Below are 27,882 nucleotides of genomic sequence, written 5' to 3'. Positions count from 1 at the left end.
ACAACTAAGCAAAGTACTTACAGGATCAAGAAAGGCATGAGGCTTGATGAAAATGACAATGAAAGTACAATGCCTTTATAGGATAGGCACACACAAGTGTCAAATGTATATGGGATATGTCCCATAGTGACACATGGCACTCTAGGATATAAAGTAGTATAGTACTACTCTAGAACACACTAAAAGTCACTCAAATTGACTCCAGTTCCTAACACCCCCCCCATGGAGGAAAGGTGAGGGACTACTCGAATGGAACCAAGACAATGATGGTCATCAAAACTGTGCATGCCGGTCTAAAACTAGACATGGCTCCCACACAATCTCAGAGGCAAGTGAGCATGGCTCGGAGGCTAGTAAGCATAACATAGAAATCTTATCTAGCATGGCTTAGAGGCTCATCATGCATGGATGCATGATCAACTCAGAGGTCTAGGAGACCAATGCACCAATAAATAGACCTATCAAAACACATGGCTCCCACAGTACATCCCCACCTGGCTCCAAAGACTAATGCGGAACATGGAGCCATATACCAAAAATATAAAAGAAATATATCATTTGAGCAGGACTATCCAAGGCAGAGGACCTTTATTGACTCAACACACATGATTTATTGCATTCATTTTTTGGAAACACCCCAGGGCAGAGTACCCAAATATATTATACTTTAGAAAGCAAAATCATGATCTCCATCATCCTCTAGATGCGGGAGACAGACTGTGAGAGCATGATCCTGTGTCGGTAGGTCATCTTCGTCTGCATCATCACTAGTGGTGGATGCCACCCAACTGGCATGATCCTTTGATTGTTGTTGAGCAAGCTTCTGGTAACACCTGTCCTCCGTAAGACCGAGCTTGTTGCAGTTGAATGGCTTGAATGTCTTTCCTCGTGCTGGTGGATTCGATGGCCTAGGTCTCCATTTGCTGGTGGAGGTAAGTGCCTATGTAGTATCTACTGTAGGATGGAGATTCTTTGTTATGGCGATCCTTTTCAAGCAAAAGAGACACCATATCTTCAATTGTAGTCGATGCAATGCAAAGTACTTCAAGGGCATTCTCAAAGCGAGAAATCCCTTCCATACTTGTCATCAGGACAGCCATTTTGTCCTCGTCATCCGGCCAACACTTCAAATTGGAGAGTTGTTGAACTACAGATTGAATTTTTGCTATATGCGCACTCAAAGTATCAAACTCTTCCATTTTCAGCTTAAAAAATTGCATTTTCAGAAATACCTTGGAGTTGGTGATCTTGTTACCAAATATATTCTCAAGGCGTGCCCAAATCTCCTTTGCCCCTTGGACTTGAAGTCGATGTGATGAATCAATGAATCATCTAGGCAAAGCCCAATGATTGCGATGGCCCTCGAATTGTGTTGCTTCCAAATCTTTCGTGTTTGAAGCTCCGTTGATGCGTCAAGTGCTTCATCATCTTCGATGGCATCCCAAACATTCTCCTTCATGAGAAGGAGTTGCACTTTTGTTTGCCATGTGGGAAATCCGTCCCCCTTGAGTTTGTCGACAAGCAGAGAGCTGGTGGAAAGCGAACCCATAAAGCTGGTAGCTAGGAGAGAGAAGAGTGATGGATAGAATGAAGGGCACAAGCGAGCTGAGGGAGAAATTGAGGGCTGAGAAAGAAATGGGAGAAATGGCCGGCAAAAGGAAAAAAAATGACAGGCACAATGGAGATGTAGGAGAGGAAGAAATGGCGGGCAGAATACAGACACCAACTTGCGGGCAGCAACTCCAAGAGAATGTCAGGCAGAAGGAGCAAATAGCGGGTTGGAGCAGAGGTCAACGATGAAGAGGATGGACAGCTCCACATTGAGCTAGCTGCATCATGCTTAGGCTGTCAAATCATTGAGCTCCAGAACAAAATTCGCGCGAAGAAACAAATTTCGTCACTTCTTGCAAGGGCTGTAACTTTTCACAGAAAGCTCAGATTGCAATGATGCAAAAACAAAATTTGTAGTACTCAAGGTCCTCTATAACTTTGCTGAAAACACAAAGCCGTGATTCTGCTTCTAGATCCAGATAGAAGCGTCACATCGTCCGCAGGTCACAGAAAGATGTAGCTGAAGGAAGGAGAAGAGAGGTGGTAGATCATGGCATGGAAAAGAGAGCTCTAGATGGAATTGGAGAAGCCATTCCTCCAAGGGAAATGAGGGAGAGAGGCTTCAATGTCCTCAATCTCTTACCTCAACCTCTTGGAAGATAGTCTAGCTATGATACCATATGAAGATGCAAGACTAGGACATGAAATGGAATGGAATGGAAAAGCAAGACTAGGAAAGCATAATGGAAATGAAATAATGCGAGAAAGAAATATACAGCTAAGCAAAGTACTTACATGATCAAGAAAGGCATGAGGCTTGATGAAAATGACAATGAAAGTACAATGCCTTTATAGGATAGGCACACACACTCTAAGTGTCAAATGTATATGGGATAAGTCCCATAGTGACACATGGCACTCTAGGATATAAAGTAGTATAGTACTACTCTAGAACACACTAAAAGTCACTCAAATTGACTCCATTTCCTAACATATGTCTCCACGTGAGGAGGATGATTCCAAGATGGCTGTCTATGATTTTGATGGACATGTGCTATGATATCACTAACTATGTCTACACAGTCTTCTAGCATGGGTTAGGATGATCGCTCCACCCTTTTGCTCATTGTTTCAGGTTTTTCTTCAGTCTCATAGACCCATTGGTCTTTAGCAGACTTTAATAAACTTTAATAACCCCGCGAGGTCTCCTGAAGACGTTAATACACCTTTCTTTCTTTCTTTCTTTCTTTTTTTCTCTCTCTCTCCATCGCTCCTCCACGCTCCATCACTCCACCTCCACGCTTAATGCTCCATCGCTCCACCTCCACCTCCACACTCACGCTCATGCTTTGCCTCCATTGCTCACGCTCCATCTGCTCCATTACTTCACCTCCTTGCTCCTTCACCTCTACCTCCTTGCTCCATCACTTCATTGCTCCACCGCTTCTCTGCTTCATTGTTGCTGGCCTGTCTCTCCATCATTGCTGGCCTGTCTCTCCATCGCTCACGCTCATCGCTGCTCTCCATTGCTGGTCGATGCCCCATCACTCACTCCCCTTCCCTCCAATGCTCAGATTTTCCCACTAACCCCCACACAAGCCGCCTACTACTAGGGGCTCTTGCCCCCACGATCTGTCCATGGGGGTAGATCCCCTGCCCTCGCAGGCTGCGGGGTCCCTCTAGGCCCCCGTTGAAGCACAAGGGGGGCACCCTAGGCCCTCGTCAGCCCACATCCCATTCCGAGCCACCCAGCCCACCCCGATTGTGTGGGGGATGGCTCCTATGAGGAGGTGGGAGAAAAAAGAGGGGGACAGGGCCTCTCCATCTTGGCTCAGCTCAGCTCCCCTCCTCCATCAAGCTGCAGCTTGGCCTCTGTAGCACTTTTGTCCCCGAACTTGGTAATGCCGACATCAGAGGGGATAGTGTTGCCAGCGGGACCAGGGACTTCCCCATATGCCTCCTTCCTATCACCGCTACCTCTCAACCAGCCACCCTTCCCTTCATCAGTAGGTCTTGCCACACCCACACTTCAGAGACCCCATCACCCTCCTTTATCGCCCACCTATCCAACACTCCAACCACGCACTATTTAACACCACCCTGCCACATTTGTACCAGCTCGTTTTGAGTTCTAGCTGCCATGGGGCCCCGGCTTCCCCAGAACCACCCCATCAAATGCTTGCGAGAACCTTCTGGTGGAGTTACATAGTGTTCGAGCATGAGAGGTTGAGCTGATCCACTTTGTTGAGGAGGAGGCCCGCTTCGCCCAGGAGCTAACTCGCATCATACACGAGCAGGGAGGGATCATCCACGGGCGCAGACAAGATATTACGCAGCTTAGAGAGGAGGTGACTACCCTGGGGATAGCACCAGGGGGCACCCCCGTGGCTGTAGAGGCTCAGATAGCCACGATGAAGTCGGCCATTGGGGAGACATCTAGGTGGGGGATGTGGTGAATCGGGGACTTGCAAAGGCAACTGTTTCGGCCACTATCTTGGAGCAGAAGCCAAGGGTCAATAAGGCCCTCAACATAAGAGTATGGGAGGTCCCCCACACAAGTAGCATGCCCATGGATGATGCGATTGCCTTTGTGACCACTATTTTGGGAGCTCAGAGCATGCGATTGATGGGGCCTGGCAAGTGGGGAGAGATTCCAATCGGGAGCAACCGCTTGTCATTCCATTATGTGACACTAAGGCGAGACAAGTGCCCAGACGGGGCCGGTCAGGAGTCTACCATCACGAACAACAACCCATTTCCCCTCCTTGCGGAATGTGAGGGCCACATCCCGCTGTTGTAAAACATCGCTCCTCAATCTGTAGGGGTGTCAGGTTCTCATCCATAGATATCTTTGGATGGTCACGTAGGGCTAATATACGTCGGAGCACTGATAGCAGGATCTATGAGACTCAGGATACCGAGACCCTATCGTCTACCATTTGGAACTATAATAGTACCTTATGGTCAGATCTAGGGAACTTCTGAGAGTCATACACAGGATGAGACATAGTCTTCTACACAGAGAGACATCAGAGTCTAGAGTGCCCACTGCCGATCGTCAATGGCTACACATGGGATTCAGCCTTCAAAGATGAGACGAGGGAGACAGGCGGAGTACGAGGGTCTAGAGGAGTGGCAGTACTTTACAGATCATCTCTCCTTGAAGTCATCTTAGTGGAGATGAGGGATGTAAACTCTAGGTTCTTCTCGGTCCGGATCCGCCATATAGATAGCCGTGATCTTTATATATTAGTATGCTACTTTCCGCCCGAGACATCCAGACATCCTAGATTTCTCGAGCTGTGTGGAAGTCCTTCTAGTTCGGGACTTCAACACGAGGATGAGTATAGAACAAGTATCACTTTTGGACTTCCGAGATGATGCCATAAAGCTGCCAAACCTTGACCTTGATGCGGTAGGCTTGGCACGGGTATCCGCCGCTGACAGACAGGGACCAATCAGATCATACGGTCACGCATTTCTGGATATGGGTAGGATGCACGATCTTGTCATATATAATGGTCTTAAGCTATGGCCCTCCTCAAGTGTCTTCACTTGCTTTCCACATGGGGGAGGGTCTAGCGTAGTTAACTATATCATGGGATCCACTGCCTTCACATCGCACATAAATGACCTCTCTATTTCACAACCCCCCCCCCCGAGGCAGATCACACCTACCCTTTTTTCAGCATCTCCACACCCCATCTCACGGCACCATCCACCACATTGATCACACACACCACTTATCATGATATACACTTCGATCATTAGATTGCATCCGCATGCTCTGCACGGTTGTATACACTACTCGCGTATATTATCACATACCCCTATAGGACGGTGCTGCCTTGATTAGCCGAGTCTACCCTTCACGCCTTCCCATACACCACGTGCTCCACTAGACCCCCACCTCTTGGTTTTGTGCCTTGAAATAGTTGGTATGATGAGGATTGTAAGGCTCTTCGCCGACAGCTCTAACTAGAGGCTAAACATAGCCTTCTGAACGATACGCAGGTACCGTCATGTAACACGCCGGAAGAAGCAGGCATTTGTCCTCCGAAATGAGGAGTTGTTACTGAACATTTTGTTCGCCAACAACTCCAAAGAGTTTTGGCGCAAGTTCCTTGAGCGGAAATCACCTTCACCTCTCACCGACACAAGTTTGGCACACATATGCATGCAGCCCCTATGACGTTCCTCATCAGCCCGCCCCTAGCCTCTCGCACTCACCGAGCCCCACCACTTGCACTCTTTTTACCGGAGGAGCTATCAAGGATGCGGCATTGAAGCTCTACAATGGCCGAGCGAAAGATCACGAGGGACTTTATACCCAGTTTATTGCATATGGGATTAACATCCTGGCCCCGATCTTAGCAAAGCTATTCAATGACGCAGTTTGCCTTGGCTTCCCACACACATGGACCTTAACACTACCACTCCTATTCACAACATTAGGGATCCCATGAGCCCAGAAAACTACAGGACCATTATGATTGGGCATGTCATGTCCAAGATCTAGACATCTGTACTTGAGAGAGGTCAACCGGTTTGCAGAGATATAGGGAATCAGGGTAGAGGGGCAAGAAAAATTCCGACGGGACCATGGATCACATACTCACACTCAGGAGTATCATAGAGGAGGCCAGATCATAGAAGCAAAGGGTGTAATGTTGCTTTGTGGATTTTTGCAAGGCTTTTGAACGAGCCCTCCTCATAAGGCACCTGCAGAAGCTGGGGTATGAGCAGGAGATCATCTCGGCGGTTATGGTGCTTTAAGAGAGAGTCTCAGGCTGAGTTCGGATAGGTGCCGGATGGTCAGAGGAAATTATGAGTACCATTGGGGTCAAACAAGGTTGTCAGTTATCACCAATCTTGTTCGGCCTCTACATAGATGAGCTCGAGACCTTCATGGGAGCACTTAGCGGGGTCGCGTGCTCCCTCGCCACGGTACCCTGATTCAAATCCTCTTGTATGTCGATGAAGTTGTACTAATGTCCTCCTCCCATGAGGGCCTCCAGAGACATTTGGATGCATTGCACGCCTTTTGTGAGTAACATGATTTGAAGGTCAACCTTGGTAAGACCAAGGTTATGATCTTCAACACATCTTGAGCAGCCATGCACAAGGAGCAATTCACATTTTGATGGATCTCCGCCTGAGATCATCTCCCATTATACTTACATGGGTGTTGTCTTCTCTGGCCCAATTTTCACGATGAGATTGGTGATGCAAACCCGACCGAGCAGGGGATATGCCTCACTTGCTGGACTAGAAAGACAGTGCTTCCACTCATACTTTCAAGACCCTTAGACCAAGGCCCTTCTCTTTGACTCCTTGGTTCGACCAGCCGGCATGTATGGTAGCCCTTGTTGGGACCCAACCTCTTAGACATAGAGTGGGCTCGAGTAGAGCGACTACAGATCTCGTGCTCTCACGGATGATCCGGTGACAATCATCGGTGCCATATCATATCATTCAAGCCGAGTTTGGCGCTCTCCATTGCGGCTAGATGTAGCATTCCACACCATTACTTATATGCACCGTGTCCGACAGTATGGAGATTGCACATCGAGGACATAGGCTACCATGGTTGGCTCCATCTTCGTCCATGGGTCTTGCAGATGGAGGGGACGAGAGAGGCTCGTATGCACAGACACACAGGTGGTTCGAGAGATTGGGGCTCCACAAGGATAGATTACCCCCCTTCCAATACAGCCTAGACGCCCCCATCTATCCCAACCACTTCGGTACCACGAGGTCAACCAAGTCATTCAAGAGGATCTCTTATAGCTACATACATTCAACACCTAGTTGGAGCCGAGAGAGCTTCTAGTGAAGCTCACCTTCTACAGACACCACTGCCTTGACATCTCTGAGGAGGGCTTCATTGTCTCGCCAAAGTACAGTTGGATTCACTTAACGCACTCATTGAGGATCTCCATCAGGAAGTTTCGAGTATCATCACACCGACTTCGTATCGAGAGCGGACAACCTGGGGGGATACTTAGGGAGTAGCCGCCTATGTATGCTATGCAACTGGTAGGAGGTTGAGTCAGAGGAGCAGTTCGCACTTTGCTGCCCTGTGAACTATGAGATCCGTGGTCGCTATCATTGTCTCTTTAGAGACGACTTTGGGCCCCTCTCTAGACTCCTTTCGTATCTAGACCAGGGGTGCCTCGCTGCTTTCATTCATGAGGCGGTTCGACGTAGAGAGCACTTACTCAAGATACAGAGGCAGGCCTCAGACACACTGCTCGACTCTTCTCTGAGCACGATCATGGAGTTCCTCCAGTCGAATCGTACGGGCCACACAGTCACCTACATATGCGGTCGGGACCCAGAGCCTGAGGCACGCCATACTCAACAACGAACAGATCACATTGGGTGACCTCCCATTCTTGTTCAAACCCGAGACATGACCCATTGGTGTTACAATAGCCTTGGTTAGGAGCAGAGCCAGATCGCGACAGACAACACCCATAGACAGTCAACAGCGCTCCATCACTAGCTACGCATCAATAGGACCTCGCCCTCTCTAAGCTCCCCTTGACATTTACACCTTGTGAGGCCACATTGTATTGGCCAGAGCCGGCATGGCCTGGTGACGAGGATTGATCGACATGATGATGAGGATTGTGATGATGATGAGGATGCCATTTTACTGATGATATGACTATGTACTATTACGACTTAGCATTCAGCATGGGTGATGATGCTCGTTTGGTAGCTCCACCCTTTCTGCTTGTTGTATCAGGTGTTCTACCAATCTCATAGACCCATCGGTCTTCCGTAGACTATAATAAACTTTCTTTCTTGAGAGATCTACAGAGTACTTGTACCTAGTCTCTCTCTCTCTCTCTTCAATTACTTTACTTTTTAGTATTGCTTTCTTACTGTGGTTGCACCCATTCATGTTGACTGTAATATTGCTCCTGGACTGCAACTTGTCACGATCATTTTTAAAGGCCTGCAGGTCCGATAGATGTTGTCGACTTCTATGCAAAGGCTTTCCAAGAACGTGGCTCAACCCAAGAAAGTTGCTTAGGGCTCTAGGCTGATTGTTGCCCAATTGTCCTTGAACTCTTCCTTGGCTTTATCTGCAAACAAGTCAACTGGTTGAGTACGCTTGTCACACATGTCAAAACCTTGTAGGCCACATGTCCAGGTCAGCAGCCCACGCCTGGCAACAGTGTGTTGTTTGTTACTCCAATGTAAAATAAACCATCAATCAGGTCATTGATACAAGGGAAAAAGCGGGCCCCTGTCAAGGTCATGACTGGTAATCATTCTTGCACGGCAGGACATGAAGGCAAGTTGGGTCCTCGTTCAAGTGGAGCAGGTTATCGCTTCAAGATCATCCATACATGATAAACCAAAATTGATGCAGCTCAACTACCTCCACACGTTCAAATAAGCAACAAGATCCAGGTCAACCAACGAGCAATGTGAGATCCTTCTCAATGATGTATTTTGAGGTTTCAGTTTGAAATTGTTTTTTCTGAACATGTCCTGATGATGGTTAGCTTGTTTCATCGTACCTTTCCAGGCAAAAATTTAAAATTTATTGCCTCGATGAAAGTATGTATTTCAAATCCACAATTCAATTCGTGAGACATCCCATCCATACATAATCTTTGAAACCCCAATTGAGTGCAAAGTAGGCATAACAACCACAAGAACGAGTTTAAAACTTTCATTACAAAACTGATAATCCTTCATTAAAGTTTTCAAGCCACCCATCGAGACTTTTGTGATAATTAACGCCACAGGAAAAAAGCCATTCTTGATGTTCTTCTTTAGGTCCCCATATGCATTCTCAATGGACCCCCACATTTTATTATCAATTCCAAAAATGATGGGCATTAAATCAGAACAAGGGCAGGAGACATTTTGACTATACCACATACAAGGCATCTCCACCTTTCAAAAATCCACGAGTACCATCAATAGGATCAAGCACCTGCTTCAGAAGGGGTGAAAAGCAATCAAAATCATTCATGATAAAACATAAATCTTCAAGCTTATTTTAATTTGTCAAAGGCCATTAAAGTTTTCCATAAATAAATGCAAATTCAAAACAGATATTCTAAACTAGCGACTATTGAACACAAATATTATCACTTGACTCGAGAGAGATTTGGATATGGCTACCTCCACCCCATCCAAATCTCCACTAGAAGATGCCATACACAATGCCACAAAACTTGGACCCCACCCCCCCTTTACAATCCCTGGTGGAGAATCTTAAAGAATACTAGTGCTCTTAGAGATGCCCTTGATCTCCTATGTATTCTTCCATTATTGATCACTTTATTTCATGTACTGCATTTTATCCCAAAAGGGAAATCCTCCTATTAATAGAGAAACCATACCATTCTATGGCTAGAGCTACTGAGGGTAACAGGTACTTCCAAGATTGCACAATTTGCAAGTATGAAGGACCAAAGCAACAAATGGAACCTGGAATCCCAGGCTTTATATTCAATATTTGTATGTTAGGCTTTGATTTGGCCCTACTTCCATCCTGCTGGTTGATTATTGGCTAGATCAGCAGAGGCTTTTGCTGATTAATTTCCTTTCTCCTTTTACTTAACATTGAGAAGTCTCCCCTCTATCCTACGCCGCCCTTGTATCTCTTTGACAATGATCCCAATAACTACATCTGGTACAAATAAGGAATGTCCAAATAGACATTAGCATCTCTAAGATGGCACTAGTGATCTTTAAGCTACTTGAAGGTAATGAGCTTCCAAATGTTCCAAGCCCTTATATTGTACTCATTTAATGTAGGCGATGGCTTGAGGTTAGAAGAGCTAGATTGTGTAGCTGGTTGGTCTCCTTTCAGCCTAGTAAATCACACCTCAAGGAAGAGGCATAGATGTTACGTCAACCACAATCTTGGAATCCTAAGGATTACCTATGGTAAGGTGAGCAGCCATGCAGAATCGCCTTAGAGGGCTTAGGTCCACAGGCTTAGGCATTAGTGAAGAAGGAAAAGGGGAGCCCATGAGACACATGGTACCAAGAAAAGAAGCGACACATGGTACCAAGAAAAGAAGCCGCATGGAAAGTGTTAGGTGTAGGGGTGAATTCTAGGAGAGCTTGTGGTAGGCCTTGTGGAGAATGGAGTAAGAGAGGCTGAAATGGGGATTAAGTAGAAGATTTCCATGTGGCATAGGAATTATCCCACATATGGTGGGTTGTGGAGAGGTCTTGGGAAGTAGCCATACTTGTATTTGAAGGAGAGTTGTGATTGATAGAGGGGATCTTCAGTTGAGCCTCATCTTGTTTCATCACTTGGCATCTTGCTCTGAACTTGCTGATTTTTATGTGCAGCACTTCTCCTCCCATTTTGGGCATGTGGACCTTCCTTCTCCTGAGATTTTGTCTGCACCTCAGCTTCTTTTACAGCATGTCCATCCAATTCTTTCTCAAGCTCAGGCTTTGGAACTGGAACTTCCCTTCACTGAGAGGGAATTGTTAGATGCAGTTAAATCTTGTGGTAGATGGAAATCTCCAGGATGGGATGGCCTCACTGTTGAATTCTTTCTTGCTTTCTCGGATAGCCTCAAATCCCCTCTGTTGCAAATGGCTAAATCATCTTGGGAAAATCAGCAAATGCCCTTGTCATGGAAAAAGGGACTGGTAAAGTTCCTTCCTAAGAAGCAGATTTCTGATTTTATCATTGATTGGAGACCAATCACGCTCATGCCAGTCATTTACAAGATCATAGCTAAAATACTTGTTGACTGTATCAAAGGCTAGCTACATTATGGGCTGCATCCTTCTCAATATGGCTTTGTTCCTCGTAGGCATATCATGGACAATATTGCCAATGCTTATGTTGGGATTGAATATGCCAAGTACACGCAGCAGGATGTTTTACTCTTACACATTGACATTGCCAAAGCTTTTGACACAGTTCAATGGGAGTTCATCTCGCAAACAATGCGATCCTTGGGCTTTGGAATAAAAATGCAGCAGGTTATTTATTGGCTCTACAGGGATAGCAATGTTGCTTGTATTCTTTCTGGAGACATCTCTGAAGAATGGACTCTTCGTAGTTCGGTTTGTCAGGGCTGTCCCCTTAGTGCCTTACTGTTGCTACTCATCCTATGCTACAATACATTGATCACTAGTGGCTACAGATTCTCTCCATGGTTTGGAACTGGATGAAAATCGCAGCATGGTTGCTCAAGCCTATGTGTTAGAAAAGAGAGTGTGAGAGCAAGAGAGCTGAACGTAGTGCTTGCAATAGAAGAAGTGACTAATACAAGAAGTGGGATGGGTTTTGTATAAGTGACAAAACCTTATCCTTCACTAACCGTAGTTAGTGAACTAACTGTGGTTAGGGAAAAAAACCTCTAAAGGAGGGAAAAGTGTCCCTAACCTACTTATTACATTACATTGGTCACTGCTAAATTATAATAATAATTCTAACAAATGTTAGAAAAGAGAGTGTGAGAGTAAGAGAGCTGAACGTAGTGCTTGCAATAGAAGAAGTAACTAATACAAGAAGTGGGATGGGTTTTCTCTAAGTGACAAAACCTTATCCTTCACTAACTGTAGTTAGTGAACTAACTTTGGTTAGGGGTAAAAACCTCTAAAGAAGGGAAAAGTGCCCCTAACCTACTTATTATAATACATTGGCCACTACCTAGAATATGATAATAATTCTAACACCCCCCTACACTGCCAATGTGGTGTACAAGGTAGTGATCAATCACCAAAAGGAGATAAGTTTAGGGCACTGTGAAATGCCTCAAACTTGTCACGTGGAAGTGCTTTGGTGAAGATGTCTGCAACATTGTCATGTGTTGACACATAGATCATACTGATCTCCCCTACATGCAACTTCTCTTTTACATAATGATAATGAACCTCAATGTGCTTCGTGCGAGCATGAAACACATGATTCTTTGCCACTGCTATAGCACTCTGACTATCAATGAGAATTGGAGAAGAACCCTCCAATTAGAGACAAAGATCATCGAATAAACGACGCAACCAAACACATTCAACGGTCGCTGTGAAAGCTGCCCTATACTCAGCTTCACATGAGGAGGTAGCCACTGTAGATTGTTTCTTGCTCAACCAAGAAATGCAAGCATGTCCTAGAAAGAAACAATTCCCACTAATGGACTGCCTAGTATCATAGTCTTTAGCCCCAACCTGAGTCACTGTAAGCATGCATCTGCAAGTCACCCCCCCTGAGAAACATCAAGCCAAAAGACTTTGTATGTTGCAAGTAATGGAACATGCGTTTTACAGCCTGCCAATGCATAATCTTTGGGCTGTGCATATACCTGCTCACCTAAGAAACTGAAAACTGAATATCAGGTCGTGTATTGCAGAGATATTTTTTGCATCCAACAACCTAACTATAGAGTGTGACATGAATTGATTCACCCGCATCATGCATTGTAAGCTTCAGCCTCGGCTCCATGGGAGTGGACATAGGCTTGCAATCATGCATGTTGAATCTGTCTTAGAGCTTTTGAACATACTTGAACTGAGACAACAATGCCACATTTCTCTTGAATAAACTGGATCCCCGAAAAGAAATGTAACAAGCCCAAGTCTGACATATCAAATGTAGCTTTCAATTGGGCCTTGAAATCTGCAATCATTTCCTCATTTGATCCGGTGAGCAGCATGTCATCTACATAAAGAATGATGACCAAAATATCCCCCCCATCCTTCTTGATGTAGAGGGTGCTCTAAGTTGGACTATTGTGCAGCCCCTTGCTGGTCAGAAAGGCATCAATTTTGGCATACCATGCACGTGGGGCTTGTTTCAGCCCATACAAAGCTTTATTCAGCTTGCATACCTAAAGTGCATTTCCTGAAATTTCAAAGCCCGGAGGTTGTTTGACATAAACCTCTTCCAACAAGTCTCCATTAAGGAAAGCTGTTTTAATGTCCAACTGATGAACATTCCATTCAAAATTTGCAGCCATGGCTAGCTATAACTGACCTGATGGTGGTCATCCTGGATGTAGGAGCAAAAGTCTCCTCATAATCTATGCCTTTTTTCTGAGCATATCCTTTTGCAACCAGCCTTGCCTTGTACTGATCAATGGACCCATCTGGCTTTCTTTTGACTTTGAAAACCCATCGTGTACCTATGGCATTCTTACCTGGTGGCAAATCCACAACATCCCAAGTCTGATTTTTATGAATGGACTGCAACTCATCGTGCATGGCATTCATTGGAGTGACTGCTCCAATCACCTGTACTGTATTTTTACCTCTACCCCTGCCTCCAACTGTAGGAGTGACAGGTAAAGGCGTTGTATCCGGTCTTTCTTCATCTCCATTGACATAATCCCAAAGATTTCTACCAACCAAGATATTGCGAACCATGAAACTCCACAAGGAGTAGTTGGTGCCATCCAACTTATCCGCCTGTGTGAGAATCCCGAACACCTCATTTGGGTTGTTCTGAGCCATTTTCACTAGATAATTTCAGAAAAAAATACAGCAGACAAACCAGGTGAAATCCCTTCCTAGGATATAAAATGCACAAGTAAGATCTACAAAGAATAATATGCCCACAGTGACAAATACTGTCACAGCCTGTCAAAGGCTCAAATTGCACCACCCTGCTCTGCTCAATGCCCCAAAAATGTGCAAATCGAATCTGCAAAAAGTGACAAAAGTCTGCAATTGGACTCGTACTGAGTCCAAAACTGTTTGCAAACTTCCAAAAAACCCTTTACCTGCAAAATTGCAACCCAAATGCAAAAGCCCCAATTTCTTGTGGGAAATTGCATACAAAAGAGCGCAAATACTCTGAAAGCCCCAAATGTTGCACAAATTGAACTCTGCCTGCAAAAGCCCCAAATTTCACTACAAAATTGCTCTGTAATTGCGAAAGCCCCAATTTCTTGCCAAAAATTGCATCCAAAACAATGGCTGACTGCACAAATGCACCTGTGTGCATATGCAAACAAAAGAGCCCCAAAATGTACTTATAGTACGGAGCTGCAACCTCAAAGAAGCACCTTGAAGTCGGAAACAAAAGTATACAGACAACTGCAGGAAAAGCTATATGGTCGACAATGTATGGATGCCAGTGTACGGACGAAATGTACGGATTCTTGTGTATGGACGTATGGTCCTCCTTCCTATACGGACAATTGGCGCAGATATGTACGAAACAAGTAGTACGGCACCGGTATGACGGATATCTGGACTAGCTGCGAATGTACGGATGTACGGAACAGTCCGTACGCCTTGTACAGACAACAGCGCAGGAGCAGTGTACGGACGACGAGCTGCAGTACAGAAGTCCATACGTTGTACGGTGACTATACGGCGTAGGATAGTATGGCTGTACAGATGGGATCTGCGAGCAGGGAGCTTGGAGCAGGGAGAGCTTGCGGACAAGGAGCAGGGAGCAGGGCAGGGAACTAGGAGCAGGGTCTTGCTGCTCTATACCAAATGTTAGAAAAGAGAGTGTGAGAGCAAGAGAGCTGAACGTAGTGCTTGCAATAGAAGAAGTGACTAATACAAGAAGCGGGATGGGTTTTGTCTAACCGTAGTTAGTGAACTAACAGTGGTTAGGGGGAAAAACCTCTAAAGGAGGGAAAAGTGCCCCTAACCTACTTATTACATTACATTGGTTACTGCTAAATTATAATAATAATTCTAACACTATCCTGATGATTCTTTCTTTACTCCAAGGAATACTCAGCTTGATCTTTCTGATTTAATGCAAGCCCTTTCAGTTTATGGTTTGGCAGCTGGCCATCATGTTAACTTTCAAAAGCCTAAGCTGCTCCCATTGCGTTTTAAAACTGGCACAGTCTCTTATGGCCAGGGGAGATCATCCCACCCACTCAGTTAGTTCGACACCCACACTTGAATCTTATTTTGTCACTGTGAATAATGTTGAAATGGGAAGTGCATTTTCACAAACTCAAGTGGGGGTTATTTGTAGGAGCTTGTTTTGATTGCAAAAAATTTGGACATATGGCTTCACAATGCCCTTTGCGTGTGCGAAAAATGCCGCAAGATGCTATGCTTGCACAGATGCAAAACAAGGATATGGGTGGGTCTTATGCAATCAAAAGCAAAGGCAATAGACAGGTGTATATGGCGCAAGATAAAGGCAAAGCACCTGCTGTTTCTAATGGGAATGCTCCTATTTCACAGCCTTCTGACTCCTCTCCTCCTCCTGCCCCCTTCCCTTCCCCTTTCCCTCTTGCTGCCCTCCCTTTCTCCTTTCTGACGACGACTCCTCTCCTTGCTCAATCCTCTCTCTCCCTCCCTCCTCTCACCCTCTCCCTTCATCAAGTGTACCCCTATTTTCTTTTGGGGGTCTCCTGGGCCCGATGGGTCATTCTTTCGCCAAAGATTTGAGGTTGCAGGTCGTCAGGACTAGTGCAGGATTTGCAGATCCTCCGGGCACTTTGCCAGAGATTGCACAAAGAAGAAGAAGAGGTCAAAAAAGCAACCAGCTCGTACTAGGTTACGATAGAGATCAAAAGTAGGACCTATCGCTCCACAGGAAACGCCTCTTTTTCTTTTTGTGGCTGAAGCTATGAGTATCTTTCTTAGATCTCAGGCTGGTTTATATGGGCTGAGATTGCCCTTGAGACAGGAGCAGGAGCTTCTGGACTGTGAGTTGGCTGATGACACTGCCATTTTTATTGAGGCCTCCTCGTAGTCACTGGATGCTTTTCGGACAGCCTTGGATATCTTTTGCTCAGCTGCAGGAGCACACATTAACTGGCATAAATCCTTTGGCTTTTGGATCAACGATGACGAGGACACTCCAGGCTGGGGAGTTGACATTGGCTTCTCCTAGATTCAGAGGGGTGTTCTTGTCAGATATTTGGGATGCCAGGTAGGGTTGGGCATCTCTCCAGCACAACAGTTTACACCAGTACTAGAGAGTATAAGGAAAAAGCTTCTCTTCTGGAGCTCAGCCAAACTTGACCTTGCATCTAGAGTTGTGGTAGTGAACCAAGTTCTCTTGGCCACCGCCTGGTTTGTGTGTTCATGCTAGTCCGGTCTAGAGAGTGCATCACTCAGCTCATTAGACGAATCATAAATTTTTTATGGAGTGGACTCGATGGCATGGCAGATGTTGCAGTGAGGGTGGCCTGGGAGACCATTATTCTCCCTACATGTGAAGGGGGCCTTAATATCATTGACCCGGACCTGCAATGCAGGGCATTGCTTTGTAAGGTGGTGGTGAGGGGTTTCATGCCTGGGCAGAAACCTTGGAAGGACTTCTTTTTTGGACACATTCAGGCTTGCACACCTACCGTGGGAGATGATTGGGTGGACAGCCCTCGCTGGATTTTTACTTCCGCCCCTCTCAGATCTCCTGCATCTCTCATGGCTGCCATCCTGAAAGCTTGGGGCAGCTTTAGGAATACACTTCGCAGGGTTCCGCCCTCTACCCTCAAAGAGATTGATAGGCAGCCGGTCATTTGGAATGACAGTATTCTTGATGAGCATGGCAAACCATTGGGCACTTCGCATTACATGTAGTGGTCTAGGCACTTGGAAAGCATTTATCAGGCTACCTGAGGATCAGAGACTACAGTCCGTGAGTCACCTCAGAGGGGTAGCACGCAGGATTCAACAGATAGATGCAGCCATCCCGGTGGACTGGACAGTTGATATGCCTAATACTTCTGCCACTTGGATGGGAGCTTTCTCGAGGACAGCAGTTCCTCTTCAGGTGATCGCTCTTCGAGGTGTTGGGGAGGATGCACTTGTCTTTGACGTTAGGGATGGGGGTCTACTTTCTAGATCCACGGATGATATTCTTCTAGAGGTTGCCTTTCAGCCTGTCAGGATTGCTGGCTTTGTGGGTCATGGAGCGGGCTTGTAGTGGTATTTAGACCCCGACCCTCTGCTCTTGGCCCTGGGATCCTAGAGATTGTGGTTATATGGAGGTGCACCTATCAGGTGCTTACAATGGGACCCAGGAGAGTGGGAGTGGATACATCATGGACACCGAGAGAGGGGGATTCCCTTCTTTCGTTTCACGGTTGGTAATGCCAGGAGATTACAGTTAAGTAGTAGGGGTTGGATTCCCTCCAGAGCCCCCCATTGGGACAGCTTCTTCATCACCGCAGATTTGCGTAGAAACTTCTGGAGGAGGCTCTAAAAATCCCTCAGAAATAGAAAGATCATTCTTTTGTTTTGGCTTTCTATTCATGGAGGGATTGCAGTGAATCTGTGGAAATCACGATTTGGGGCTGATCCTACTTACCCTCGTTGTCATTCTGCAGAGGAGTCAATGCGACATTGCCTTTGAGACTGTAGTCAGGCAAGGACTTTTTGGAAAGGGGTTGCTCGGATACTCAGCATTTTTCATACTCCCCCTTCTTCATGACTTGGGGCTCGGTCGCCTGGTTATCCCTTACTGGGCCCCAGATGTTTTATGATGGTAAGCCTTCTTCTTGGGCACTCTCGGTCCGTAGGCAGGTAATAGAGACCTGATCTCTTCAGGATGTACCATTTACGCCCTTCAGAGCTTCTCATGCTTCAGTGGACACTTCCTGGGAGATTTTGGCTAGCATTTCCTCTTGGCATATCTGGAGAGCCAGATGTATAGAGGCCCTAGATGGCACCCATATACACCCTTCACAGGTGTTCACAGGTATCTGGATTGACACGGTTCATACTTTGATAGCCATTTGGGCTAGCATGTAGGGCCCTTCACGGGCAGCAGCCTCTTCTAGGAGGACTGTATTCCTACGAGTTTGGAGGGATTCTCCCTTTTTCTCGGAGGGTTCTACAAGATTGAGATGGCACTTTCAGCCCCAATCCTTTCTTTTTGGCTTTTGAGCTTTTCATGCATTGCATGGTGTATCCCGTATGGAGCTTGCTCTAACAGTTTTCTTTAATCAGGACGTACTATGGAGCACCTCTCGTTGTCAGGACTGACGTACAGTAGCAGTAGTGGAGATCAGACACATTCATTTCCTCCACTCATTCCCCAACACAAGGGTTCGGAAGCGCTGGACAGTCCTGTGAAGGATGACCATTTTCCTGCAACAGTAAATGATACAGAGGTGGACATTTTGTGGCCCATAGATGAGTGGAATGAAATTCTTGACCTCGCAACTTTTCTCTTTGTCAAGAATTTCATTCCACTCATCTATGGGCCACAAAATGTCCACCTCTGTATCATTTACTGTTGCAGGAAAATGGTCATCCTTCACAGGACTGTCCAGCGCTTCCGAACCCTTGTGTTGGGGAATGAGTGGAGGAAATGAATGTGTCTGATCTCCACTACTGCTACTGTACGTCAGTCCTGACAACGAGAGGTGCTCCATAGTACGTCCTGAAACACAACATAAAAGTATGGGTACCTGAAATACCCGAAAAGCATGGGTACAACTCCCATGAAATATAGAACATAAAAAAGCACGGGAAAGCATGAAATACCTCGGGGTTTCCTTGTCACAGAAGCAAAAATGTCATAGGCTTTTTTACTCAAGATTGCAAGCGATGAACTTTCAAAATGGGGATCATGAAGCCTACAAGTCAGAGCGAAGACATTAGCAAAAGCGTCGCGTGATAGTTTCTCATGTTCAAGGTAATATTTGCAGAGGATTATCAGCATCCGACTCCTTCAATCTACATTCATTCTTCATAAACCGCTTGAAGCTTTCCATAGGGTTCTTTCGTGATACAGCCGTCAGCTCCTCCACCTGCTCCTCCACCTGATCCTCCTCCTGCTCCCCCACCTGCTCCTCCTCCTGCTCCTCCTCCTGCTCCTCCTCCTGCTCCTGCTCCTGCCGATCCACCTGCTCCTCCTGACTTCTCATATACTTTCCAGAGCGAAGGCGCGAAGGAGGAAAGCTACTTGAAGACATGGCAGCCAGTCGCTTTCCAAGGAGCAGGAACCTCGGTAAAGTAATTTTTTGAGGAAAGTAAACTTTTCACTTTTTGTTTTGGGAAAATATTTAAGGATGGTAGCGTAAGAGCAAAAAAAAAAAAGCAAGCCCTCACGTTTTTCCACGTTCTTCATCTACTGATGCTTCTTCTTCACCTTCATCTTCTTACTCACATCATCATCAGCTCTTCACAATTCATCCTGGGCTGCCAGCTTCTTGTACAGTGCCGTACGCTTGTGTACCATGTTATGTGTCAACAAGTGCAGTGCTCTCGCACAAGCACAATGAGTGCTTGAGGTGCTCCCTTCTCGGGATGTTATCTCTGTGCAAAGGTGAGCAAGCACTAAGGGGTTTTGAAGTGGACAACAACATTGTGTACAGTATCAAAGTGGACAGCAACATTGTGGACAGTATCAAAGTGGACAATAACATTGTAGATAGTAAGAAAGTGCATAGTGACATTGTAGACAGTATCAAAGTGAACAGTAACATTACGGACAATATCAAAGTGGACAGTAACATTGTGGAGAGAACCCCTTCTACCAGGGCCAACCAATAACATGCTTCCAAAAGGCAGCTTTACTCAAAGAAAAATTCTACTTGAAAGACCAGGTGGCACTTTGAATACATGCAAATGCACACTACAGATAACTTTTAGCCCAGCTTGTTATCCAAAATTTGAGGTCGGCATAATTACCTTGTTCAGCATGCCTTTCAGCCGTCTGCCATGTATTATCCTCCATCTCATTCTCCCAGAATTCCCGAATTTGTGCATATTCATCACTGTCAAGGTCAGTCAAAGCCTTCTGCACATATAGTTGATCATGCCGTGAAAGTGCATACAGACTCCGTACCAATGAAACCAAATCATCAGAAACTTCAATGGGAAAAGCACAAACACCTTTCTCCAGCATGTTGAGAACCTTTGCAGATGCGAAATGGGTAGTGCCTGCATAGCTAACAGATTTATGTAAAGTTGTAGCATATCCCCAGTCCACAATGATAAATTGATCTTCAGCAATCAGTATATTTGGTACCCGAATATCCCGGTTTACTATGCACCTGTCATGTGCACACTTCAAAGTATCAACCAGCTCCCCCAGACGTGTTTGCATCTTTTTTCTAAACATAAGCTCTAAGCTAAACTGTTCACACACACGTGTGATGAACATAGCACTTGCAGGGTGTGAGTAACTACTAACAATACTAGGAATTCCCTTGATGCCCTTCAATTTTTGAAGGTTTTCAATATCTAAAGAAACACTGTGTCCTGCTTTGGCCACTTTCACAGCATATGCTTGATTGTTGACTTTTGCAACATAAACATTACTTGTAGCACCTTCACCCAACCACCTACCCAAGCGACACTCTTCCTTCTCCACCATAATTGACTTTGTACAGATTCCAAGAATATCAAGAGAGCAGCACATAAATCCAGCCAAGCTGTGTCTAACTGCTGAGAACTCACAACTCCGACAGCCATGAAATTGACCAGCCATACCAGGTCTCTCCACTTTGAACCACCTAATTTTTTTTAAATTTGTGAGCCCTACAATGACAAAATGTCTCTGCTGGGAGGCATTTCTGAGAAAAATCTGACCAACAGAGATGGCTTCTCCAACTGCACTTTTGGAACAGTAGTTGTTAGTGTTTTCTGAAGTGGATTGAGTAAAAAGAATAGCCCCAACTGACTCAGTTGTTGCCTCTTGCTGGTTCTTGATGACCAAAAAAAAGTCTGGTATTTTGGGATCACATAAAGATTTGGTGCCCTTGATGAATGCAGATTTGGCAACCTCAGGAATTCTTCTCACCTGTTTTTCAAGTAGATCTGTGAATTTTGCCTCGCAACTTTTCTCTTTGTCAAGAATTTCATTCCACTCATCTATGGGCCACAAAATGTCCACCTCTGTATCATTTACTGTTGCAGGAAAATGGTCATCCTTCACAGGACTGTCCAGCGCTTCCGAACCCTTGTGTTGGGGAATGAGTGGAGGAAATGAATGTGTCTGATCTCCACTACTGCTACTGTACGTCAGTCCTGACAACGAGAGGTGCTCCATAGTACGTCCTGAAACACAACATAAAAGTATGGGTACCTGAAATACCCGAAAAGCATGGGTACAACTCCCATGAAATATAGAACATAAAAAAGCACGGGAAAGCATGAAATACCTCGGGGTTTCCTTGTCACAGAAGCAAAAATGTCATAGGCTTTTTTACTCAAGATTGCAAGCGATGAACTTTCAAAATGGGGATCATGAAGCCTACAAGTCAGAGCGAAGACATTAGCAAAAGCGTCGCGTGATAGTTTCTCATGTTCAAGGTAATATTTGCAGAGATTATCAGCATCCGACTCCTTCAATCTACATTCATTCTTCATAAACCGCTTGAAGCTTTCCATAGGGTTCTTTCGTGATACAGCCGTCAGCTCCTCCACCTGCTCCTCCACCTGATCCTCCTCCTGCTCCCCCACCTGCTCCTCCTCCTGCTCCTCCTCCTGCTCCTCCTCCTGCTCCTGCTCCTGCCGATCCACCTGCTCCTCCTGACTTCTCATATACTTTCCAGAGCGAAGGCGCGAAGGAGGAAAGCTACTTGAAGACATGGCAGCCAGTCGCTTTCCAAGGAGCAGGAACCTCGGTAAAGTAATTTTTTGAGGAAAGTAAACTTTTCACTTTTTGTTTTGGGAAAATATTTAAGGATGGTAGCGTAAGAGCAAAAAAAAAAAAAGCAAGCCCTCACGTTTTTCCACGTAGCAATTAAAAAAAAAAAGAATTTGTAATTTGTTTGCTCGCTTTTTTTAAAGGGACCCTTGGGAAAACCAAGGTGATGATTTTTCACACATCTAGGAGGGTCATGAGGGATACAGTGATCACATACCGCGGCAGCCAGGTGGAGGTGATGTGTCATATGTATACCTAGGGATCATTTTCTCTAGCACTGGAGGTCGCTTCTCTATGCAACAGGCTGCACATGATAGATTGACTCGGGGATATGCCTCACTAGCTCTCTTGGAGCGACAGTGCCATCAGTCACACTTTCAGGAGCCCCGCACGAAGGGACGGCTTTTTGATACCATGGTCACTCCAGCGATGATGTATGCCGCCCCGGTTTGGGCCCCCATCAGCAGATTGGCAGAGGACCGAGAGACCCTTGATCCTGATGCTATCACGGATGATCCGCAGCAAACCATCAGTCCCACATCCGATCATACGAGCCGAGTTTGGCGCATCCCCCATGGTCGTGGAAGCCTTGTTCCAGACCATTACTTTCATTCAGCGGGTGAGAGCTATGGCCCCAGACCGTCTCCCTCGGTTAGCTCTAGAGTCCTCACAGAGGATTGCCTCATGTGGCACTCATCCCTCTTGGTACGCTACAGTGTGCACCTGGTTTACAGCCCATGGGCTAGAGATGGATCGGCTCCCTCCATCCCAGTACGACCCCGACTCCCCATACTGCAGATTATCCCGGATTGACCGAGACCGAGTACTGAGATGTGATCTCATTCAGGCACACGTCAGAGACACATGGATTGTACCAGCTTTGCCCACCATGATGCAGTACTACCAAAACCATGTCCTACGGCTCACAGATGATAGCTTCATACAGAGACCAAGATACATGGATATTTTTATGTCACATGCCATGCAGGTTGCTATTGGTCAGCTTCGTGTATCCTCACATACCCTCGAGATTGAGGCCGGGAGGGCAGCAGGGGTATGCCATGTAGATAGATCTTCATGTGAGGCAATAGTAATAGAAGCCACATATGGCCTTCGGGACAATGCATCGGCCACAACGTTCTTCTTTCCTGGTGTATGTACAATCTGAAAATGAAACATAGAGAGAAAATTTGCCATCCTCATATGCTTCTCCATATGCTTCTCCGAAAGCTTGGTTTGTGTAAGAAAATACCTCAAGCTTTGATTATCAGTTTTCACCATAAATTTAGCACCCAAGAAGATAATGCTTCCAAATAGTTAGTGCATGAATCATTGCCAATAACTCCTTTTCATAAATGCCCAATGAGAGTTCCGTATCACGCAAACGGCGGCTTTCAAATGCAACTGGGTGTCCTTCTTGATTGAGAACAGCGCCCAAACAATCTCCAGAAGCATCACATTCCACAAAGAATGGTTTATGCAAGTCAGGAATAATAAGTACGGGCCCACAAATGATTGCATCCTTTAGTGCAAAGAAAGCTTTCCTTTCCAGATCCGCGTCCACTTGAATGGAACCTTCTTCTTTGTTAATTCATGAAGAGGGGCAGCAATCAAAGCAAAATGCCAAATGAACCTTCTATAATATGAACATAATCCAAGAAAACTACGAACCTCATGCACGGACTTGAGTTCGGGCCAATTCTTGATAGCCTCAACCTTGGCCGGATACCATCCTTGGAAACAATATGCCCAAGATAGTGTATTTCCGAAAGGAAGAATTCACTCTTCTTAGGATTGATGTGGAGCTTATGCTTACGAAGCTCCTCAAAGACTATGGCCAAATGTACTTTGTGCTCCTCTTCATTCTTGGAATAAACCAAGATATCATCAAAGAAGACTCCTGTGATGAACGAGCGATGATGAAAATCCTGTCCATCATGCGATTGAAAGTGGCAGGGGCATTTGTAAGACCGAAAGGCATAACTAGATACTCATACAAACGAAATGATGTGCGAAATGCGGTCTTATGCACATCCTCCCTGACTTGATATGGTAGCCACTGTTCAAGAAGTCGATACGGCTGAAACATGCTGATCCATCCAATCTATCCAGGATATCGAGGAATAGGAAACTGTTGCTTCAAGTTACAAGGTACAAGTTACAGACTACTATGTCTTATATGTTAATTCTAACACAAAAAAAAGCATGTGTGTGTGTGTGTGTGTGATAGAGAGAGAGAGGGACCATCAAACTCAATTCTGACATTCCAGAATCTCCCACAAACCCCACTATGGCAAACAAGATGCCTAGTCCCACTATGATCTCAAAGGACACCATCCATGTCCAATACATCACCAGATGAGCTCTAACAGGCGGTATGCATCCACAGAGATGCATGTTCAAATGTAGGCACGACAAGTGCTTGCTGGGCTACTGCCTTTGTGACAAGGGTGGGATATATAAAGCTCTTTCATTGTTTTCAAATGTAGGCGCGACAAGTGCTCGCTGGGTTGCTACCTTTGAGACAAGGGTGGGGTATATAAACAATTATGCATATATATGTATATTTGTTAACATAAAATGCATCTTGTTTGCATATTATGTGTAAGTTGTATATTTGTTAACTTAACATGCATATTATGTTTAGCAGAAGATAAATTTGCTTATTATAAGTGAAGTGTATATTTGAATACATATTAAATTTTAAAGACCAAGCATATATATTCAAAAAGTACATATTCATTGACTATAATATTCAAAAAGTACATACTCATTCATTGTGATACCTACAAAAAAACTCTTTATCTATCTCCAAAGTTTCCATATACTAAAAAACACAACGCTTATTCATCTAACTTGGACAAGTAGTTGGCCTAATCATCAGAGTAATACTTAGAGGAGCTATCTTTAGAGGCAAAATCAACCTCACCTTGTATAATCAAGAATCAATTGTTATCCAAGTCTACACCTTTGGCTCTCAATTTCTTAGTGACCTTTGTAAAGTTGTTGGCCCAATCATCAAGGTAATACTTAGAGGAGCTATCCTTAAAGGAAACCCTAGTTAAAGTGAAATATAAGCTTGTTATAGGCTCAAAATTACCATCATCCAAGTCAATTATTTCTTAAAAATGTATTAAGACTTGAACCTTATCTAGATTTTGATGATTGCTTGAATTGTGAATTAGATCTACTACTTTGTTCAAGCGCATTGGTTTTGCACACTTGCCAAGACAAACAACATATCATCAGCCAATAGAGCTCTTGCGGAAGGGGCCAACGTGCTGCTCACTAGCGTATGATTTATAGTTCTCCACCATGACCATTTCTCCGATAAAGAGCTTGGTTTATATGCATAAAGCATTGGCAATAGATAGCATGCAGCCTTAGATGCATTAACATGTTTCAATATTGATGTTAGATGCATGTGCATCTAATATGCATCTCATATGTGCAATTAATGTGTGTGTATCTAATATACAAATATGCATAGAAATATGCAAGAATCTTCATGCACTACTGCTTGGAAAAACCCGACCAGCAGGGCTGGCCGACTAGCCCCCCTCCAGCCCCTATATAAGAGGGGCTTCCCTTTCCATTTTGGTGTGTGATTATACTAAAAAACTATAAGCTGAGTACAACAAGCTGAGTACAACTCAATATCATGTATCAAGATCACTGGTGCTATAGAGGCCTAGTGGGCTGTGAGAATTTCTTGAATCCATAGCTATCGACGAGTAGTGGTACGTCATGGCAGTGGGCAAGCTCTATGTGTGCACCGTATCAGGTGAGCCATGTCGAGGGACTCCTCGGCTAGAGCAGTTTCCATTAAGGAGGGCAGAGATAGCACCTGAACTCCGTGGTCTCGAAATTCGCCTAACCTCTGCTACCTCCGATCCATACCTCGCGATCCCCAGTCATGATCCCCAGTTATCTCGTAGCTAGTAGCTCCTCCTATGTCTCACTGTGTCCCAAGGAATCCTTAGATATGAAGAAATATGTGATAGTATGATGCATCTAGTCAGTCTGAGTCACATGTACTGCATTCTCTATCTACTGCTATCAGAGATCTGATCATTCAGTTTCAGTCCCTTGTGGCTTGTATGAGACCCTCTGCTATATTCTTTGTCGCATAGCCCCATGAGCGTCTTGCCTATGTTAATAAATCTTTCTTTCTTTCTAGCAGTTACAAACCATTGCAAACATGATCATAATAATGGAGCAGTCGTGTCAGTGGACCAAAACCCAGGAAGAGGTAGTGAAAGCAGCCTTTGATCTCATAATAAATTGGGTAGAAACATAAGAAGTGCTCCTCTATCTCTCCCCCAAGGTGCATCGCCTGCATACCCCTTTGGATATCCCTCCCGCTCTGCTTGTCTCGATGATGTGACGAGACCCGTATTTTCCCAATGGCAATCCTCAATGCATGTGAGACTCCTCGAGATATCGGGGTCTCTGATGATGAAACCATCCTCTGATATCCTCAAGAAATGATCTCAGTAGAACTGGGTCTTGGTAGGGAGCTCGTAATCTCATCTCCTAGAGGAAGTAGTGGGTAGTGCATCCAAACTATACTTAAATGGGGGAAGCCGCGATCCCCACCATCTGTAATCCATGTCTTGTGAAGCAGCGAGATATCGGTGCATACCACACAGTAGTAGCAATGCTCCTGCGAGCTCCTCCACCTCCCCCCCCCTCCATTAGCTACCTGTGCACCCTTGCCATCCACCTCGCGACTAGTTCTCCGCCTCTCCCTCGTGTCCTGCTCCTCGCTGCCTCCCATCAACCCCCCGCCATCTCCTTCACGAAGCACCCTGGTTCTGTTTTTGCTCGAGACCACACCCACCAAACCTGTGAAGCTTTGCTGCCAACCCCATCGCTTGATCACTGCTATGGTTCCCACAGTCCCAGTCATGACCTTAGTGCTACAGCCATCTTGCTCAGCTGTAATTCTACTCTGCATTGCCTTCCTATGAGTCCTGTGCAGTGTGACCTATTCGAAGGCAGCACTTTTCGGCGCACCACACTAGCAGCGTTTGACGTTCTATATATTGCATGCATATGACAGGCAGCTTGCGCATGTGAATCAAGTCCTTGAGGCTCCATGCTTGCTGCACCACACTAGCAGCGTTCGACGTTCTATATATTGCATGCATATGACAGGCAGCTTGCGCATGTGAATCAAGTCCTTGAGGCTCCACGCTTGCTGTTCAATGGTCTCATTCCCCCTTCACACCTGAGCTCCACTACTAACCTAGGGGCTACCTCTCAGTGGGGGATATTTTTTGGTTTCAGATGAATCCTCCGAGGGCCACAGACCCACGCTCGCTCTCTGGGTTTTCAAGTGGGGTCTGGATGTCACTCCAGCTTAGGAGTTCCTCTCGGTGCTTGATTCCATTGGCATTCTGAAGCATTGATAAGATCTCACTTCTAGGTCGTCGGCGGGCAGGGGCCCTAGTGGTCAATCAGTTTCTTCTGGCCACATCTACTAGCCACATCTTGGTACGTGGCCTCGTGTTGGTGTTTCTCATGTTCCTCAGCTCAAGAGGCTAGAATCCACCACCAGAACTTCCTTTGGTCAAAAGAGCGGATGGTAGTAGAGACACAAGAGCCTGTGGCAGGTATTCATCCTTTCATAGTTAGAGGGTGGATTGGGCATCACCGACGAGCTCTAGAGTCCAGCAGTCCCTCTTGGGCAAGCTTGTTATCCACAGTCTGTTGGTGGATCCTGGAAGGGCAAACGTGGAAGCTACTATTTCAGTAGGGGATCAACACTTATACGCCGACTCCTTTTGAACCTTATC

At 45.5% G+C, this 27,882-nt stretch overlaps 4 protein-coding genes and 1 pseudogene across 7 annotated transcripts in view; 1 reads left to right on the top strand and 4 right to left on the bottom strand.

Moving 5' to 3' along the window:
- The window catches only part of LOC147888999 (Inositol monophosphatase family protein), a 144,233-nt gene that overhangs the window by 27,819 nt on the left and 88,532 nt on the right, over nt 1-27,882 (bottom strand). For all 4 annotated transcript variants that reach the window (XM_087392703.1, XM_087392700.1, XM_087392701.1 and 1 more), the window contains one exon: nt 9,452-9,511. In XM_087392703.1, coding sequence (XP_087248829.1) covers nt 9,452-9,511 — 60 coding nt within the window. The remainder of the gene's footprint in view (nt 1-9,451; nt 9,512-27,882) is intronic.
- LOC147889003 (uncharacterized) lies at nt 18,498-19,129 on the bottom strand. The gene is made up of 2 exons (XM_087392131.1): nt 18,970-19,129; nt 18,498-18,865 (listed from the first exon to the last, which is right to left on the bottom strand). The coding sequence occupies exon 2, from the start codon at nt 18,855-18,857 to the stop codon at nt 18,498-18,500; it is 360 nt and encodes a 119-aa protein (XP_087248257.1). The 5' UTR covers nt 18,858-18,865; nt 18,970-19,129.
- On the bottom strand, nt 19,570-20,568 carry LOC147889002 (uncharacterized). The gene is made up of 2 exons (XM_087392940.1): nt 20,119-20,568; nt 19,570-19,743 (listed from the first exon to the last, which is right to left on the bottom strand). The coding sequence occupies exons 1-2, from the start codon at nt 20,549-20,551 to the stop codon at nt 19,610-19,612; spliced, it is 567 nt and encodes a 188-aa protein (XP_087249066.1). The 5' UTR covers nt 20,552-20,568; the 3' UTR covers nt 19,570-19,609.
- LOC147889001 (uncharacterized) lies at nt 20,900-22,058 on the bottom strand. Its single transcript, XM_087392938.1, has 4 exons — nt 21,955-22,058; nt 21,594-21,906; nt 21,233-21,489; nt 20,900-21,042 (listed from the first exon to the last, which is right to left on the bottom strand). The coding sequence occupies exons 1-4, from the start codon at nt 22,021-22,023 to the stop codon at nt 20,971-20,973; spliced, it is 711 nt and encodes a 236-aa protein (XP_087249064.1). The 5' UTR covers nt 22,024-22,058; the 3' UTR covers nt 20,900-20,970.
- On the top strand, nt 22,275-23,249 carry LOC147889000 (uncharacterized; annotated as a pseudogene).

Source organism: Dipteris shenzhenensis, chromosome 21 (assembly GCF_047967505.1).
Source record: "Dipteris shenzhenensis isolate YYH24624 ecotype China chromosome 21, Dip_SZ_1.0, whole genome shotgun sequence".
Lineage (NCBI taxonomy): Eukaryota > Viridiplantae > Streptophyta > Polypodiopsida > Gleicheniales > Dipteridaceae > Dipteris > Dipteris shenzhenensis.
Note: the sequence above shows the minus strand (reverse complement) of the source record. Positions and strands in the feature narration are given on the sequence as shown.

What these genes read in the sequence shown, in the direction of transcription:
- LOC147889003 (XM_087392131.1), bottom strand. Translation starts at nt 18,857, where the DNA reads ATGGAGCACCTCTCGTTGTCAGGACTGACGTACAGTAGCAGTAGTGGA.
- LOC147889001 (XM_087392938.1), bottom strand. Translation starts at nt 22,023, where the DNA reads ATGTCTTCAAGTAGCTTTCCTCCTTCGCGCCTTCGCTCTGGAAAGTAT. An exon ending in TGAGAAGTCAGGAGGAGCAG is followed by an intron (nt 21,907 to 21,954) that starts GTGGATCGGCAG and finishes GAGGAGGAGCAG; the next exon opens with GAGGAGGAGCAGGTGGGGGA. An exon ending in CAGATCTACTTGAAAAACAG is followed by an intron (nt 21,043 to 21,232) that starts GTGAGAAGAATT and finishes CCAAAAGTGCAG; the next exon opens with TTGGAGAAGCCATCTCTGTT.
- LOC147889002 (XM_087392940.1), bottom strand. Translation starts at nt 20,551, where the DNA reads ATGTTTAGAAAAAAGATGCAAACACGTCTGGGGGAGCTGGTTGATACT. An exon ending in TGAAAGGCATGCTGAACAAG is followed by an intron (nt 19,744 to 20,118) that starts GTAATTATGCCG and finishes ACCTTTGCACAG; the next exon opens with AGATAACATCCCGAGAAGGG.